Source organism: Macrotis lagotis, chromosome X (genome assembly GCF_037893015.1).
Source record: "Macrotis lagotis isolate mMagLag1 chromosome X, bilby.v1.9.chrom.fasta, whole genome shotgun sequence".
NCBI lineage: Eukaryota > Metazoa > Chordata > Mammalia > Peramelemorphia > Peramelidae > Macrotis > Macrotis lagotis.
Genome location: NC_133666.1, coordinates 515,635,574 through 515,654,104, shown reverse-complemented (window position 1 = coordinate 515,654,104; position 18,531 = coordinate 515,635,574). Strand labels below are relative to the sequence as shown.

The following is an 18,531-nucleotide window of genomic DNA, read 5'->3' as shown; positions in this document are numbered from 1 at the left end:
CCCATTGCCTTAAATGAATTTTTTTTTAAAAGATCTCACTGAAGAAGTTTGGTATCAATTATTAGACATGGGAGATACTGGGACAGGACCACCTAATGTGGTGTGCCTGCATCAACGTAGGCACTGTGCTCTAAGTGCAAAGTAGAATTGCAGTATCTCAAAAGAAGCATGAGATGTACAAACTGAGAGACACCTCCCTCCCAAATGATCATATGAATTATTGTACCTGATCTATGACTTTACCACAGTAATAATAACTGGACACCCTGTATATTGACCCCAACCTTGTGATGTCATTTTGGTCTTCTTCAATCAAGAAGAACAAGTAACAACAGTAATAACTTCGGCAGGATCTGAATATTAACCAACATTTGATGTGGCATCATGTTATGATACTAGTGGAATTGGAGTCAGGAAAACTTGGGTCCTCATCTAGCCTCAGATACTTAGCCATATGACCCTAGGTAGGTCATTCCATTCTTGGAGCCTCAGGTTGCTTCTTTGAATCAAATGAAGTAAAAGTAACTTTTCCCTATCCTCAGGAATGAGATATGTGTAAAGTAAGTTGTAACTTACTTTAACAGAAGTTAAATGTCTATTGATAATCTATAGATTTTTTTAAATAAATTTTTGCTTTTAGAGCACTTTCACTTGCATAAATGCCTCTTTCCTTTTCCTTTCCAGAGAGGTATTTTTTGTACCAGAGGGTACAAAAAGAGAGATAACAAAAAATAAGTTTGTATCAAGGAGTATAAAAAGAGAGAGAACAACAACAAAATATGGTCCAGTTAACTAACATATGGACTGAATCTGACAGTATACTCAACATTCCCAATTTATAGTTCTCCCGCTCCTGAAAGTAGGGAAGGGGATAAATTCTTTCTCTCTTTAGAGCAACCTTTGTCACCAACATTATACTAAATTCAGTATCAGAGAGGGATGGGGTGTTTGTTCTTTGCTGTAGTTCTTAGGTATATTGCTGTCCTGGTTCAATTCAAAGGTTTCTAAGTGTGCAATTCAGATTTATATTTAAGAAGCACTTAATAAACATCTTCTAGGTATCCAATACCATGTACTATTTCATTTTCATCTTTTTTTCTCCAAGCTGCTTTTAATAACCTGGAAATCCAAAAGAGAATCTATGCCATAGAAATGGTAGGACATTTAATACAGAAGGAAAGCTCCAAGTCATGTCAATCAGTTCCAGTGATTCTTAATTTTGTTCACAATATAAAAGTCAGCCTGTCCTGTTGGGATAAAGGCATTAACTTGAGGGCTGGAGAGAAGAAAAACTCCTACTTCAATATTTCAAGACTGTGATTTCATCTATGAAATCATCTGTCAACTGAACCAGAACTGGTCTCTAACCCGTGGGAGGCTGGAGTCAAACAAAGTCTGTTAGAGACAGGAGAGTTAGGAATCAAACACATAATTGCCTGATCTCTGACCCTAGTAAGGAGGGGCCCGAGGCAATGTGGGGAGATCTCAATATTCATACCATGGGCTGGGTAGTGAGCTGTAGCGCACCAACGTGACAAGTTTGATTCATAGTAATGCTTTATGACCAGACTTTGGATACAAACTCAGAGAACTCTTGGTGCTGGTGCCAGAGGATGAGGTCATCTGAAAGGGAGTGCAAAGGATTGTGGTTAGACTAGGTTCAGGGTCTTAACTGGAAAACAGGGTGTCTCCACCAGCCAGCAGCACATTGTCAAAATTGGCTATAATAAATGGAGAAATCTTGAATACTGTGGATAAGTTGATATACTTGGCAGCACGCTTTCCAAGGATGCACTCATAGATGTTAAGATTGATGTACACATTTCCAGAGTTAGCCCACCATTTGGGAGGCTCCAAAAGAAAGAATGAGAAAGAAGAGATGGTGGGCTGCCTACCAAACTGAAGGTGTACAGAGCCATGGCTCTGATCTCCTTGTTGTATGGCTATGAAACCTGGACAGTCTACCAGTGCCATGTCAGGAAATTGAGCTGCTTCCATTTAAATAGTCTTAGGAAGATTCTGAAGATCATTTGAAGATAATACCTCAGACATTGAGGTCTTTTTTCTGAGCTTAACTGCCAAACTTTCAAACTACTGTAGAGAACACAACTCTGATAGGCTGGCTATGCTGTTTGAATGCCAAACTTACGTTTTTACAGAGAATTGACTCAAGGCAAATGCTCACAGTAGGGCCAAAAAAATCAATAAAAGGACACTCTCATGGTCTCTCTGAAGAACTAAGGTATCAAGTGTGAGACATGGGAGACACTGACAGTGGACCATCCAATATGGTGTACACGTATCAAAGGCGGCTCTATGCTCTATGAGCAGAGCAGAATTGCGGCAGCTCAAAAGAAATATAAGATGCACAATTTCTTTTTAGTTTTTTATTTATTTAAGGCAGTAGGATTAAGTGACTTGCCTAAGGTCACAAAATTATTGTCTGAGGCCAAATTTGAACTCAGGTCCTCCTGACTCCAGGGTCAGTGTTCTATCCACTGTGCCACCTAGCTGCTCCCAGGATGCACCAATTTAAAGACATCTCCACTCCAAATATTCATGTGGACTATTTGTGCCCAACTTGTGGTAGAACTTCTGAACTTGTTTTGAAGTCTGATCAGCCACAGTGAGGCCCATTATAGCTTGATTCCAACATAGTTAAGTCATTTTGGTCTTCTTCAAGCACAAAGGACAACAACCAAGCAGGCACTTAAAATGCCCATTCCTTTCCTTTCCATCTATTCTGGCCCTCACTCCACTTGTAATGGCTGAAATTTTTCTTTGAAAGTGGTGGATTTCTTCAAATTTAGCCAGGCTGGTCCTCTCACAAAAGTTATCTAGTCCTTCTCCAAGCCTGCCACTAAAACTTTTCTCACTTAGTAGTGTATGCAGTATGTATACTCTGCTGACACAGTTGCTGAGAACCCATAGTCCCTGCCAAGCCACAATGAGACTTCAGAGTAGTAGTGGGTAGGAGGGGAAGAGAATGAGTGGATGTGACTAAAATGAGAAATATGATACAGGGGAAGAAAAGGACAAGGGAGAACTAAGAACTATTAGTGAGGTCACATTGTCAGCTTTCAAATGTGTTTCTTAGTATACCATGCTTACTTACATAGAGGAATAAATACAAGGGTCCATTTGCAGGGCTATGTTGGGCTAATATTTATACTATTTATATTATACCTTCCTTTTTAGAGCAAAATGCTATAAAGAAGAATATTATTGTGTTCTTTAAAAATTAAAAAAAAAAAGATGTTAAGTTGCATGGTCAAAATACCTAATAGCTTTGGGGTTAGAGTTCCCATCCCTCCTATTTATAAATTGTGTGACCACGGGAAAATCATTGAATGAGTTACTCAGTTTCCTCACATCTGTAAAATAATGGAGTTTGAAAAGGTGATCTCTAATATTGCTTCTAGCTATTAGTTCTATAAATTGACAGTCCTCCTTGGAAACAAGACTTGCCTGATTAGCTTTCTGATAACAGTTGTAAATCCCCCCATAATGATTTGATGACATGGATGTTTCAGAGAGGAGAATCTCATGTTTTATGGAAGTCTGTGACTGCTAAGACTCAGACATCTTGAGTTAAGATAAAAACATTTTTCCCCTTTGATGGGATGCTTGATGACATGACAAGATAAGGCATTGTTGCCCCTCTGATGGGACACTTGATGATATAACATGAGGAGACATTCTAAAATTGGGAAAAGGAACTATAATTCATGTTGTGACTTCATTGACTACTGCTAATCACTCTATGGTTTTTTTCTACTCCCAAGAAATATATGTCCCAAGATCTCATCCTGGAGGGGTCCAGTTACAAGATGATTTGGTCACAGAGCTTAGAAGAACCATTAAACATGCATGTTAACCAAATTTCTGTTTATGCTTTCTTAAGATTAAATTCTGGGGGCTAACACAAGTTGGCATAAAATTGTTCCTATTAGGGCAAATTCTGGAGGTTAACATGTGTCATTTAGTTCTTTAGTAGGGCCAAATCTCATAAGGTTTGTCAAAAGTCAGTAAGTTGTCTTATCTTACAAGAAGCACTGAAAGATGTTGGACAATTAATTTGAAAACACTATTAAATATTCAGGAAACTGGCAAGAATTTCTTTTGCTTCCCTTGACTGAGGAGGAAAGGAAGAACAGGGGAAAAGATAAGGAAGTCAGTGGGTTGTGTTAGTTCTGTAATATTATTGATTGCCATTTACACTAAAACTTATACAACTTACTATTGTGTGTCTTTATCATAGGGTCATCAATCTAGAGCTGGTAAAAACCTTATTTAATAGCTGAGAACTGGTAATATTTTATCCAGTCAGGAAGACATTATTCAATCTATTGCTGGCTATTCATGGATCATAAAATGTGATCCTGTGCAAGTCACTTGGTCCTGTTTACTTCAGTTTTTCTCATCTGAAAAATGGGCTAGAAAAGGAAATGGCAAACTATTCTAGAATCCTTGACAAGAAAAACCTCAAAAAGGGGCCATGAAGAGTCACATAACTGAAATGCAACTAAAATGAAAAAAAAAATGACTCAATAACAAAACTAGGTTCTTGGAAAATTTCAAACTTAGGTCATTGAAAACACTCATATGCAGGATCTATCCTCACTGTTCTCCTCCATTCTTTTTGTTTTTTTTTTCTTTTCAGGAGAACCATTAATCATTAACCAAGTGGAATTTTTTTTTTATTCCCTAACTAATTTGCTTAAAAGAGTGAGAATTCCTCATCCCCTCTCACTTCCTTCCAGACTTCTTAAGGCTATTGTTCTTTAACTTTGTTTATGTCATGGATTCCTTCTCTGGATGTTTTAAATACATGAAATGAATTACAAAGGAAACCAATTATATCAACAATTATATCAATATCAATAAACAATATATCAACAGTTATACTGAATCAACAAATATACTGAAATAAAAATATTTTTTTCCTCTCTAATTTTCCCCTTCCCCCTATTCTATCCACAGACATGCCCTGAGGGGTTAAGAACCCTTGTGTTAGGACCTGATCTTCTCACAGGAGAGGCCCTGCTCAGTCATTGTGAGAAAATGAGTTTGATGTTAATCTCTAGAAAATAGACAAGAGGGTTGAAGGCTTTGCCTTACCTTTAAAACCAACAACAGAGCTATACTGTATTCAGCATCTAGGCTATGTGTTCAACAAGGGTCATTCTGGTAAACTGAAACAGGAAGTAAATTGAGAGAGATAAGGAAGTGTGTATATCTAAAGTGTATCCAAGTATAAATATGTGCAGATAAATATGTATATATAAAACTATAATTCTTACTATGTATATGTTATAAACATATATTTGCCTGGGGGGAGACACAGAGGAGAGAAGGGGAAGGAAAGGGAGAGAGAAATTTTTCCTATAGTAGAAATTTTTGTATATTTTCTTTTAATCTAAAGAGAAACAAGATAAGAACGATAGGGTCATATAATGTGTAATAGTTTGTGCCTATATACCGATAAATATGTATCTGCAATTTATAACCAAACATGTGTTATATATGTGTGTGTGTATATATATATATATATATATGCATATGTGCATATGGAGAAAGACTCGAAAAAAGACAGAAAGGGAGAAAGACAAGATGGGGTGGGGAGAGAAAGGGAAGTGAGAGGAAGCCTGAGACTGAAAGCTATAGAGAAAGAGACCCGGACAGATAGACAGAGACGGGGGGGGGGGGGGGGGGGGGGGGGAAGAGAGGGAAAGGCGCGGAGAGAGAAAAATGAGACACTGAGACAGAAAGAAAAAGAGATAGACAAGGAGAGAGACGGAGGGGAGGGAGAAGAGAGAAATGAGACACTGAGACCGAGACAGAAAGAAAAAGACAGAGATAGACAAGGAGAGAGACGGAGGGGAGGGAGAAGAGGGAAAGGCGCGGAGAGAGAAAAATGAGACACTGAGACCGAGACAGAAAGAAAAAGAGATAGACAAGGAGAGAGACGGAGGGGAGAGAGAAGAGGGAAATGAGACACTGAGACCGAGACAGAAAGAAAAAGACAGAGATAGACAAGGAGAGAGACGGAGGGGAGAGAGAAGAGGGAAATGAGACAGAAACACAGAGAGATAGAGAGACGGACGAATTGGGGGAGAGGGGAGTGTGGTCTGCAGGGGCGGGGGGTGTCGCAGGAGGAGCTGTGTTCCTGTCTATATTTTTTTCTTTGATCACCATCTTGTCCTGAAAGCTGGAGCTTCCTGGAGGCTGGCCATTCTTGCCCAGCCCTGGTCTCCGGCCCCACTCAGAGCTATCGATTACTCTGCTGCAGTGCTCTGGCTCACACCCCGCTCCATTTGGAGGGAACGCGGTTGATTGGGGGGGCGGGGGAGGGGAAGGAAGGGGGGAGGGGGGAGGGAGGGAGAGCCAGCTCTGGAGGGAGAGAGCCGGAGCAGGAAACCGGAGAAGGCCAGCGGCCGGGCGTGCGCTCTGGCTCTGCAGAAGCCGGCTCTAAAAACAGCCTTCTCCTAATAAAGCGATGAAGCGGCCGGCCTCCCGGTGACCCTGGCCGGCCCCAGCCCGGGCCGCCCCAGAGCCCGCCGCAGCCCCCCCAGCCGCCCCTGGCCCAAGCGAGGAGGCCACTGCCCGCCGGCTCTGAGGAGGGAGAGGTTGGCGCCGAGACGGCGACGAAGCCTCCCCGCGGACCCCAAGATGCCCCGAGTGGACGCGGACCTCAAACTGGACTTCAAAGACGTCTTGCTGAGACCCAAGCGAAGCAGCCTCAAAAGCCGAGCCGAGGTGGGGGCCGCGCCTGCAGCCGCCTGACGGCGCCGGGCTTGGACTTGGGGCTCTTTCCCTTTCCCTCGGTGCCGGGTGTCAGAGTTCTGTAACGTTGCTTTCCTTTCCGGGATTCCTCAGCTTAAGGTTCTGTTCTGTTCCCCAGACCAGATGTGGCCAAGGTCAACTGCTCCTTTACCGGGGCGGACAAGGAGTGCCTTCAGGGCGGAGAGGGAAAGAGCGACCATGACCATGGAGAGTTCTTTTTTTCCTCCACTTGGGGAAGGGGGGGGGGAGTGGAAGTTGGAAGGCAGATGGAAGAGTAATTGAGAATGGCCCTGCCACGAGTGAACAAAATAAGAATTGCTTATCGGGATGCTTTTGGACGAGACTTTTATGAAGGGGTGTGTGTGTGTGTGTGTGTGTGTGTGTGTGTGTGTGTGTGTGTGTGTGTGTGTGTGTGTGTGTGTGTTAGGGATAGGCTGGGGGATAGGAGCAGACATTAAACCACTTTTTTGGGGGGTTTACTGCTCTTCTCAATATTGAGGGCTGCTGCTGACTTTACATTTTAGTTCCTGGAGTTCTCTGATTTTAGGAATATCTTTGAGAAGGAGCTCTAAATATATTTTGGAATTGGACCGGTGGGCCTGCTAGGGGGGCTCTTTCTCCTTCTGGGGGTGGGGTGGGGAGGAGTATTTCTAAATATAACAGCAAGGAACTGGGCAAGCCTGCTATTCCAGCCAGAAATCTAAGGGTGGGAGAAAAATGTTGGGGGTGGGGGGAATATGGCAGCAGGTGGTTGTTCTTTTTGATATTTCTTGGGATGAAATCAAAGGCCTTCTGAGCAGGTGGCACCTGTACTGTAAATGTGTAAATGGTATGAGAGGAAAGAAGTTGAAATGGATAGATGGTTGGTATGGTAGCCTGTTTGAGAGAGAAGAAAGGTCACGGAATGAATAGATTAACATTCTTTTAAAATGGTGGGGGCACAACCTTCTCTTGGTGACAATACTAGCTTAGGGAATTGGACACCATTATTGAAGCTAAAGACTTAGAAGTAAACAGAGTAAGTCAGAGCCAAGTCACTGCTGCATCACAGTTTCCAAAAACAGGAGCCTGAATACCTGGGGTGAGACACATACCTGTCTACCCTACTGTCTGGGGCTTAGCATGACATTTTGGTGGTACCTGGTACTGCCACCCACAGAGTCTTATCCTAGCTGAACAGGGTCAGCTTTGTGCTTTTGCCCATGAACAAGGAGTAAAGTCACCTTTGTGGAGTAGCAGGGCTAGCTGGTTGGCTGGGGTGCGGTGCAGTGTGGTACAGGAAGAGGCTGGTCTAGAATTAACTCTCACTGCTCTAGCGGGCAGAAGCTTTGTGCCTTTTCTTCCATATAACTGGGGATGGAAAAGACTGGTGTGATAAGCAGGGCTAGCTGTGGCTTGCATGATAGGATTTCAGGAGCCCAGGAAAATTTCCCTGTCCCCCTTCTATAATTCTCCCCCCTCCACTCCCACTCTCCCAGGCCCTTCAAAAGCCTCATGCACCTCCTACCTGAGGTCTGACATTCTTTTAATGGATAAAACCTTTTGTATTTCAAAATTGGGGATCAGAGTCAAAGTGAACATGTAGATAGGAGAGGTAAACAATTCCTCTGGAAGGTCATTTACCATTTATTTAAAGCCTGTCACAATGCAGATATTTGAGTGAAAATAACTGAAGTCAGACATTTGACTGGGTAATAGGGAACAGGAGAGAGTGTTGGGACGCCAAAAGTGGCTCTGAGGGATGTAAGGGGCAAACTAACGAAAAATTGTTTATTATACAACAAACTTGCTGAGAGCTAGTCCTGATGATGAGGCAGGACACATTGTGACAGAGGACAGGGAAGAAGGAACAGAGAAATATGTGGTTTGGTTAGGCATTCTCAGGCCTCTGGCTGGCTGGGGGCCTCTGGGGGAAATAGTTTGTAGACTAAATTCCAAGTGTAATTACTAGAATATAACAGTTGTTGCCTGTTCACAAAACCCTAAACAAAGCACTGGACCTCTCAGTGTCTAGACAAACATGTTATTTGGTGATTTTCCTTCCCACCCCTGTCTTGTCTTTCGCCTCCCAAAAAGAATATTACTGAAGTATCAGTGAGTATAGCTAATCACAGAAATTCAGAATCGGAAAGAACTGATAGGTTCTAACTATAACATCCCTGATGTAGTTATCTTGCCTTCTTTGGAAAGCCTCTTATAAGGATCAAGGGATCATAGGAGGGATCTTAGAGAACATTTAACCTAACCATCTCATTTTACAAATGAGGCAACTGAGACACGGAGACTAGATGACTTGTCCAAGGTCAAATGGTAAGTAGCAGAACAAAAAGTTGAACCCATTCTTTCTGGGTCTAAATCACATCCTTCTCAGCCCCCTTTCCACTAGGTAGAAAATGTTACTTCCTAAGGCAACACGTTCCATTTTTGTACAGTACTAATGGTAAGGAAGTTTTTCCTTCTGTTAAGACTAAATTTTCCTCTTTGCATCAAAAAATTAGATAAATCATTTTCCTCAGTGTTAGAGATACAAATATCCAATAAAATTCCCAAAGTCCAAGATGATCCTTATTCTCATGGAGCTTTCATTCTACTAGAGTAAAACAAAAAACAAAAGAGAGCTAGAAAGGGAGAAGTAGCAGCCTTCTGGAGCATGAGTTGAGCTGAGAATGAAGAGAGCACTGTGGCTGAGCTAAGGACATGGGGTGAGGGTGAGAGCTCTGCCTCACTGGCTGCTCCCTCACCCCACATACAGCAAAACTACCTCAGGAAATGATGATCCCATCCTGGGACCTGGAAGATAGACCTCAAGAAAGGAGGTAATTTAGTCCAAGTCCTTCCTTCTGCAGGTGAGAAAATGGGGAAGTTAGGTGACTTTTACAAGGTCACAAAGATAGTAAATGGCAGACCTTTGATCCTAGTTCTGTCTTCTGTGATGAGAAAAGAACCTTCCCTCCTCCACATGTGCCTAGATGTTGCTGTTCTTTGGTACCTTAGACTGAGGGTGTATCCATTTCATTCATGCATTCTTTTTAAATTTTAAATATTGTCCTACATTTCTGACCTCAGTTGATCTTGCTTTCCATCTGGTCTTTGGAGTGGCAAAGATACTAATGCATGATCCCTGGTATGATTTAAGAAATCTCATATTCTTTGACGTGTTGAAACAAACTGACCAGTTCTCTTGTATCAAAGTAGCTTGGATAGCAGGCCTGGGTGTCATATCCTATTTTTTTCTCTCCTAAAGGCCTCAGGGAGAACAGAGAGACCAGATCACAGTCTTTTGAGAGGATTCAATTTTCACCCCAGCACTGATCTGGGATTGCTTCCTATTTAACTAGTAGTGCAAGTCACTTAAATTCTCTAGATCTCAATGTGGGGATTAGACTAGATAATCTGTAAATTCCTTTATCTTCTAAATCTATGATCCTGTAATCTATATTGGGATAGACCAGCAAAGAAGAACAATCTTTTAATACTTATATAATGCTTACTGGTACTGGGCAAGTGATTTACAATTATTTCATTTGATCCTCCTAACAACCCTGTGAGGTAGGTACTATTATTATTCTTATTTTACAGATGAGGAAACTGAGGCAAATAGAAGTTAGGTGTCATGCCTAGGGTCATACAGCTAATAAGCATTTGAGAGTGGATATGAACTCAGGACTTCCTGACTCCAGGCCCAGCACTGTATCTGTCCATCCATCCATCCAGGCAGGAGTGTCCTGAACTGATAAATTTTAAGTGGGAACACACAAAATGTTAGTAATCTAGATTAAACTGAAAAGTTGTCTAAATTTGTTTTCATAGAGAGGGTTGTTGAACATTTACTAGTACATTACCTGATTACCTTGGTCAAGTTATTTTATGTCTGGAGTCCTTTGGGTCCCAACCGGTATTATGAGAGTTGGACCATAAGGTTGTTTGCAGCAATAAGATCCTGTGATCTTTTTAACTTCTCAGAATTCCCAGAGACTTCTCCTGAATCTTGGGAACTAAGGGTGATGACTTCTCTGACTTGATACATAAATTCTCTGAACTGATCATGTCAACCTATACTCTCCTAGGTCAGAATCTCATTCAAGGCTCCAGGTTAGATGGGACCTTAATAGACATCTTCCTCTAGGGACCTGGACACCAAGCTATTTGAATGAACATTTGTCTCTTCATTGACCTTAAAGTAGTGAGCTGATTAATTTATGTTTTTGCTTAAGTATCCTAAATCAGACAATAGCTGAAATGTGGAGCATGGGTCTCTCTGTCTTGTGGGCCTGCTCCAACTAGAGGCCAACCTTTCATATTAAATATCAAGCATAGCATTTTAAATGCCACTGATCTTTTTGAAGTACATTTTTTTCATTGTTCATCTCTGGGTAATAAACAAATAATAATAATAATAATAAATTATATATAATATATATGACATATAAATATATTTGTAAATAATAAAAAATAAATATAAGCATGTATGTACAACTTTGAGATTTCTACAATACTTTGAAAATATGATCTCATTTTATATTCACAACAGCCTTGGGAAGTGAGTGCTCTTCTTATTCCCATTATACAGATAAGGAAACTGAGGTATAGAGAGATTAAGTGCCTGACCTAGAGTCACATAATAAATATCTAAGATCAAATTTGAATTCAGGTCCTCCTCATTCCAAATCCTTAACCACATTTATAAATGGCTTGAATATTGCAAGATACTATTAATATATTACCACATTTAGTCCTTTCAGCTAACTACCTAATAAGGCAAATACTACAGTTATTATTATCCCAATATTATGAAAGAATAAACTGAGACTGAGAAAGATTAAGTATCCTATCTGGGGTTACACAGCTACCAAAGGCCTAAGGCTAGGTTTGTGGCACTGAGTGGCAGTGGATAGAGTACCTAACCCAGAGTCAGGAAGACATCTTCCTGAGTTCAAATCTAGCCTCCAACACTTTCTTGCTGTGCAACCCTGGACAAGTCATTTAACACTGTTTGCCTCAGTTTCCTTATTTGTAAAAATGAGCTGGAGAAGGAAATGACAAACAAATCAGTATATTTGCCAAGAAAACTTCAAATGGTGTCACAAGGAATCTGATGCTCCTGAAACTACTGAACAACAACAAACCACAAATGCCTAAGGTTGAATTTAAACTCAGATCATCCTAATTCCAAGCCTGGTAACCTACCCATTACTTTACTTTAGAATGGAGATTAAGCACACATATCCAGATCCTTGATAAACACATAATGGAACTATTCACCAGGAAACAAGAATTCATTTTGTATGAAGGTCTGGAGATTATCAGGTTTTGTTGTCTTTGCTGTCTTCCATGACTAATTATGGTTTTATATATTGTTAATAGTTCTTGGATTGCCAGGACAAAACCTATATTATTAGAATGCACTTCATGAATTAAATTATATAAATCTTGAAAGTATAACTGCAAATTTAGTTTTTGAAATACTGTTTTTTTAGGGCAATTATCAAATGGCAGAACCATTCTCTGTCCAGGTTATGGTAACCCCCTAATTAGTTGTATCTCAGAATTTTCTCCTTATTCAAGTCAAATTATGACTAAAGATGGAGGAGATGAGTTGCCACATGCTTATGCAATTTTAGGATCTTATTTCTCTTTATGGATTGCTATTTTCGACCCATTGGTGTGTGTTATACATGGCACTGTTCATTCTGTAAAGGAATGAGCTTGATGCGGAGAAACCAAACAGGTGGCAAGAATGTACGCTTTAAAAACCTTTTTCATTCTACTAATAAGACCCAATAATTCCTGTGGTTAGACCAGCCATCTACATAGTAAGACACTCTCATTTAAGTGGATCTCTCTTTTTGCTGAAAAGAATTTGGTTACAGAAATAGATACACAAATACTGTATGCAAAAACATTGCTCTCAACATTCATTGAGGAATTATTGGTCTAAGATAGTCCAGAGTTTTATCTGTCTGGGTGCTGAACTTGAAATGTGAAATTATTTTCAAATGAAAGGAAGAGGTCAGGGGGAAAGGATAAAGAGTCTCTAAATATGCATTGCTAAAATGAATATTCTTGACAATCAAATGGGGTATGGAGAATTAAACAAGTTATGATATATGAATGTGATGGAATACTATTGTACTATAAAAATGATGAATGAGGTGGCTTCAAAAAAAACTGGGACAACTTGTATAAATTGATGCAAAATGAAATGAACAGAACCAGGAGAACAATTTACACAGTAACAGTATTATTGTGAAGATAATTAATCAAGAAATATTTAATGACTGATCAATATAATGATTCATCTTAATTTCAAAAGACTCATGTTGAAAAATGCTTATTTACCTCTAAATAAAGAATTTCTGGACATATAGCATATATTGAAACGTTTTTTTTATTATTCTTTTTTCTTGTTTTTTTCCTCTGGAATATGGTTAACGTGGAAATATGTTTTGCATATTATATATATATATATGTATATATATACACATAATAAGCATTTATTTCTTGCCATGTCAATAGATAGGAGAGTACGAAGGGAAGAAGAAAATTTGAAACTAGAAATAAAAATGAAACTTAGTTAAAAAGAGAAAATTAAAAATAAAAAAAAAATCCTATTGGTCTAATTAAGAGCAACAGGATTAGTGTAGAGTTAGTACTAAGGTACTATAAAAGCAATAGTAGAATCATCCCAGCATTTGTTCCACTATTTCACCCTTGGTAGTATCAATATGCCACCTAGGTGCTCTGAAAAGAGCTGCAAATGTTTAGTTTTTATCTGGGAATTATGAATTAGCCCAGTAAATATTTAACAACTGGCTTTCCAAAAAATAAAAAATAAAAACAAAACAAAATAAAACAAAAAAAACCCCTTGTATTCAGTTGAAACACTTATATTTAATCTACATTATTAATATTTTTTCTTTTTCTTAAGTCTATGTAATCAATAAAACAATCAAGCTCTGGTTGGTAGCATTTGTTATCTCAAGTTCACACTAAAAATTCAATAATTTGCCCTGTTGAACAGGTTTAAGATAGCTCCAAGGTACTCTAGGTTTGACTCCAACTCAGTGCTCTTTGTAAAACCACTGCTGTGTTAATCACTCTAAAACTCAGAATTGGATGGTGGCTTCCTAATCATATGACCTCAGAATTCCAATAGAAATAATTACCCTCCTCTTTAGTTCCTTGAATTTCCAGGGAGGGGGGGTGAATATAAATATAAGCATTCAGATCTCTGACTCACTCATGGACCAACCACAGCTGTGTAGAGATAGACTCATAAAAGTGAAGCAGATGAGGAACTAGAAAAGATAAAGGATAGATTTATGTGGAAATGATGAAATAGTGATTAAAATGACTGGTTATGGATCTGGCTAGTTATGAAGTGATTTTGAAATTGAACTAGTTTCAAAAGAGGTTTGGCAAAGAAGAATTGGGAATAATTTTAATTCAGAATGGTTTGGCCAATACACAGAGTAGACAAGGGCAACAGATAGTTTTTTCAGAGTTGGATTGAAGAATATTAACTAGAAAGCAATATTAGATTGAGAAAGTTAGGAAAAATAATAACAAGAGGTCAAAATACCTTTGATAGCTTCATTTTGTGGCAGAACATAACTTTTGATCTATATGAGTCTTGCTGAGAAATAATTGTAGCAGACTCATCCAACAGAGATTTCAATATTTAATTTGGATGTAATCTGTTGCTTTTTGTCCTTGGTGGTATGCAAAGAATACCATTTATAACTGTGTAGAAAACCAATCGTCTAACATCAGAATGGATTCACTGACCATTTCTTCTAAATCCCTCATGCTCTGAATCAATCAGCCCAAAGTGGATATGAAGAACTCATTTACTTTTTCATTTTTCCCAATAGGTAGATCTTAAATGCAGCTTCACATTTCGAAACTCCAAGCAGACCTACTCAGGGATTCCTGTCATTGTGTCTAATATGGATACAGTTGGTACATTCGAGATGGCAGTGGTGATGACACAGGTAATTTTTTGGGGGGAGGAAGGATCTTTCTTTTTCTTCTCTGTATTTAGGAACTGGTAGGTTGTCCTCTGGTTGTTAGTAGGTTGATATGAGTTCCTGGGAGTCCTTGATCAGCCAGCTGTGGATGCAGCAGTGATGGGAGGAGAAAAAAGGATTGAACATATTTCATTTGGGGAATAGAGAGATTTCGTTGACCATGATGGTTCTTTTGCTCAACTCCTGATAAGAAACTTTAGTAAGTCTAATCTTCACTTGCTGCAATCAAATAAAAATAAAAATGATGCATTAAATGGGGAATAGTTCTCTTCTTTCCCCACCCATGTCCCATAAAAGTTAGTTTGGGGAATTTGAAGTATTAAGAAGCTAAATGATGTCAAGATTTAAAGCCTGGACTTTGTAGTTGCACTTTGAATAAATCTATTTAAAAAAACATTTTGATAGCACTATAGGAGTAGCTCTTCTGGTTTTGTGGTTTTTTTCTCCTTTTTATCTTGAGCTTGAAATATCAATTCAAATGAAAGACAGACTTGCCACCCCACCCTACCCCACCTTCTTTCAGGAAATCGCTCTTCCATTCAACTTTAGTTACCATCATTATGAATTGTACAATCCTTGAGAAAGCTTTTTTTGTTTGTTTGTTTTTTTATTTCTTTGGTTTCTTACTATACAACACAGGGCTTTGCACATAGCAGAAAATGTGCAAAGAAATATAATAAACAATAAATGCTTAATAAATGTTCCCTTGAAAGTGATGGTGTTGCATGTGATGATTATGATTTGGTGATCAAAGTGAAATGAGGGAAAAGAAAAATATTTGGTTACAAAAAGAGTGTATCCCATCCCATGAAGATGAATTAATAGGACATCATTATGATTAGGATGAAAATTATTTTGATTTAGCAAATGGGGTTAGAATTATATCATAAAGATCACATAGGTGACCTTAGAAGTCATTGAACATAACCTTCTACCCAATGTCCTGGATAGGTAGGCAGTCATCCAACTTATGATTTCATATCATCAGCAATGGGGCTTTCTCATTGTCTCATAAAGGCAAGTCAGCAAGCATTTATTAATCACTTATTGGGAGCCAGGCAAGTTGCTAAACTCTGGGGATATGAAGAAGGGCAGGAAACAATCCCTACTCTCAAAGAACTTCTTGAAGTTTTCCCATAACAAAGAGTGAGATAAGTAATCCAAGCACCATCACCACCATCATCGTTCAGAACTAATATTTATATAGCACTTATTGTGAGCCAGGCACTGTGCTAAACACTACAATTATTATTTCATTTGATCCTCATGACAGTTCTGGGAAATGTTATTATAATTCTCATTTTATACTCCAGGAAACTGAGGCAGACAGAAGCTGAGTGCCTTGCTCAGGTATACACATCTAGTAATTATCTGAAACTATATTTTGAACTCAGATCTTCTTGATTTTGAGGCTGGTGATCAATTCACTTCCCACTTAGAATATCATTTCTATTTTATAGATGAGGAAGTGGCCCATTTAAATTTTAGACATCTTTTTAGTAGGATGTTATTCCCTATATTCACTTGAAATCTGACTCCATATGGCTATTTCTCATTGGTCTTAGTTTCCCTCTTAAAGCCCCAAACACTAAGTTTAAACCATTTTCCGTGTTACAATGTTTCAAGTCTTTGAAGCATTCTCTTTAAGTCTCTCTACAATCTTCACTTCTCCAAGCTAACTCATTCCTTCAAACAATCCTATATGACCTAAGTTCAAATCTTCTATCTTAGTTGTCTTCCTTCTGAATATTCCCATATGTCTCTTTAATAGTGACATCTTAAGGTCTGTATAGAGTATAGTGTAACTGTTATTTCTATTATTTTGGCTTTTATAATCTATTATGAAAACCTAAGTCTGTGTGGTTTGCTTGGGCACCATGCTACATTGTTGACTCATATCGAATCTGTAGACAATGAAAACTCATGTCTTTCCAAAGCCTATGCATGTGCAGCAGATTTTGGATCCTGAATGCAGGATTTTATACTCTAATACTCCAACAGATGAAACAACTCAGATAATTTTGCTTAAGCTCAGATTTCAGTAAGCTTCAGTGGTTTCCTATTTCCTCTAGGATAAAATACAAACCCTCTTTAGCTCTTAAAGCCTTAAACAACTTGACCCTCTTTTTTCTTCTAACTTCAGTGGACATTATTTCCCCTCCCACACTACACGATACAAGTATACTGCCCTTTTCTATCTTCCTAACACATGATAATCTATCTCCTGAGTCTGAATCTGTGTCCTAACATCCTTACTGCCTAAATTGTACTTTCTCCTTACCTTTCCCTCATAGAGTGTCTCTTTCTTTAAGATCCCAGCAAACCTTCCAGCTCAAACAACCTTTTATTTAATGACTTTGTACACATTTGTATTTTTTTTTTTTAGGTTTACAAAGCAAATGGGGTTAAGTGGCTTGCCCAAGGCCATACAGTTAGGTAATTATTAAGTGTCTGAGGCCAGATTTGAACTCAGGTACTCCTGACTCCAGGGTCTGTGCCTTATCCACTGTGCCACCTAGCCACCCCTACACATTTGTATTTATTCACTTTACATTTGTACTGTTTATATTTATATATGTAGTTGCTATAAACTCCTTACAAATAGGGAGTTTCATTCTTTCCTAGTACCTATTACTTACCTAGGTGCCTAATAAATACTTGATTGTTATTAATCTTATCAATGTGTCTGTGACTTCCAGCAATGCAAATTATGACCCCTCCATACCTACCCATCAAATGTGATCCTTATCCATGTTCTCCAATTAATTCACCACTGGGACTCTACCTATTGTTCTGGGGAATCATCTTGTATTCTCATGACATTATGTGGCTACTTATGGAGCAAGTAGACTATTAGCCATCCCTCATTCTTAAAATGTAAACAAACTATCTCTTCTTTTTGGAAGGGAAGAATTATATATTTCTTCTTTTACTTTATTTTAGCCAGGATAATCCTTTTTTTTTGTAATATATTGTGAACTGCTCATGCCAACCTCATGAGCCTCTATTATTCTTTTGTTCTATTTTCTGTCTTGTTTAATTCAATTCAATAAACATTTATTTAGAATGTACTTTGTGTCAAACACTGTGATTAGGGATAAGGATAGAAAAAACCTTGAAGGAGTTTACAGTGTAATCTTGTAGCTATGCAAAACCACTGGAAGATTATCAGTTTTGGAAAGATGGGTCTTTATTCTTGGAGTCCTTCCCTCTTTTACATTTATGCTTTCAAAATTATCATCTCCAGGATGGACCTCTTTTTTGTGTATTTAGCCCAGTCTTCAATGCTGTTTCTACTTCTTAAAATCTCCTGGCCTTTACAGAGCTCTTACTATCACAGCTCACTGCCTCAGTAACAACTCAACTATTCCAGGTTTAGTTTAAGTACAAAGAACTTCTTGAGAACCAGAATTGGAATCAGCTAATGCTTTGTCTTAGTGCAGCTCTGCCTGACCATGGACTTGATTTAGAAACTCAATTAAAGGTTCCCTTGATAGGGATGATTCTTTTGGCCATTTACAGAGGTGACAGGGGATATTGAGAAAGGTACAAATTCCCTGAGGACTCTCTCCCCTCACTCATGGCACAGCCTTACTGGCCTATAGAAGCTAATCTTATTGCAGATGTTTTCCAATCAGGACAAAATTGCAAGCTGTATGAGTATCATTACTTACTCAGACACTTTATCTCCTGGGAACATATTCAAAGAAAGGTG

General features: G+C 38.8%; 1 protein-coding gene across 1 annotated transcript in view; it reads left to right on the top strand.

Annotated features, from left to right (window-relative positions):
* The first annotated feature begins 6,496 nt into the window (after positions 1 to 6,496).
* GMPR (guanosine monophosphate reductase) overlaps positions 6,497 to 18,531 on the top strand; it is an 80,366-nt gene continuing 68,331 nt past the window's right edge. Inside the window, exons 1-2 of the mRNA XM_074207319.1 lie at positions 6,497 to 6,759; positions 14,661 to 14,780. Of these exons, the coding sequence (XP_074063420.1) occupies positions 6,673 to 6,759; positions 14,661 to 14,780 (207 nt within the window). The 5' untranslated portion in view covers positions 6,497 to 6,672. The remainder of the gene's footprint in view (positions 6,760 to 14,660; positions 14,781 to 18,531) is intronic.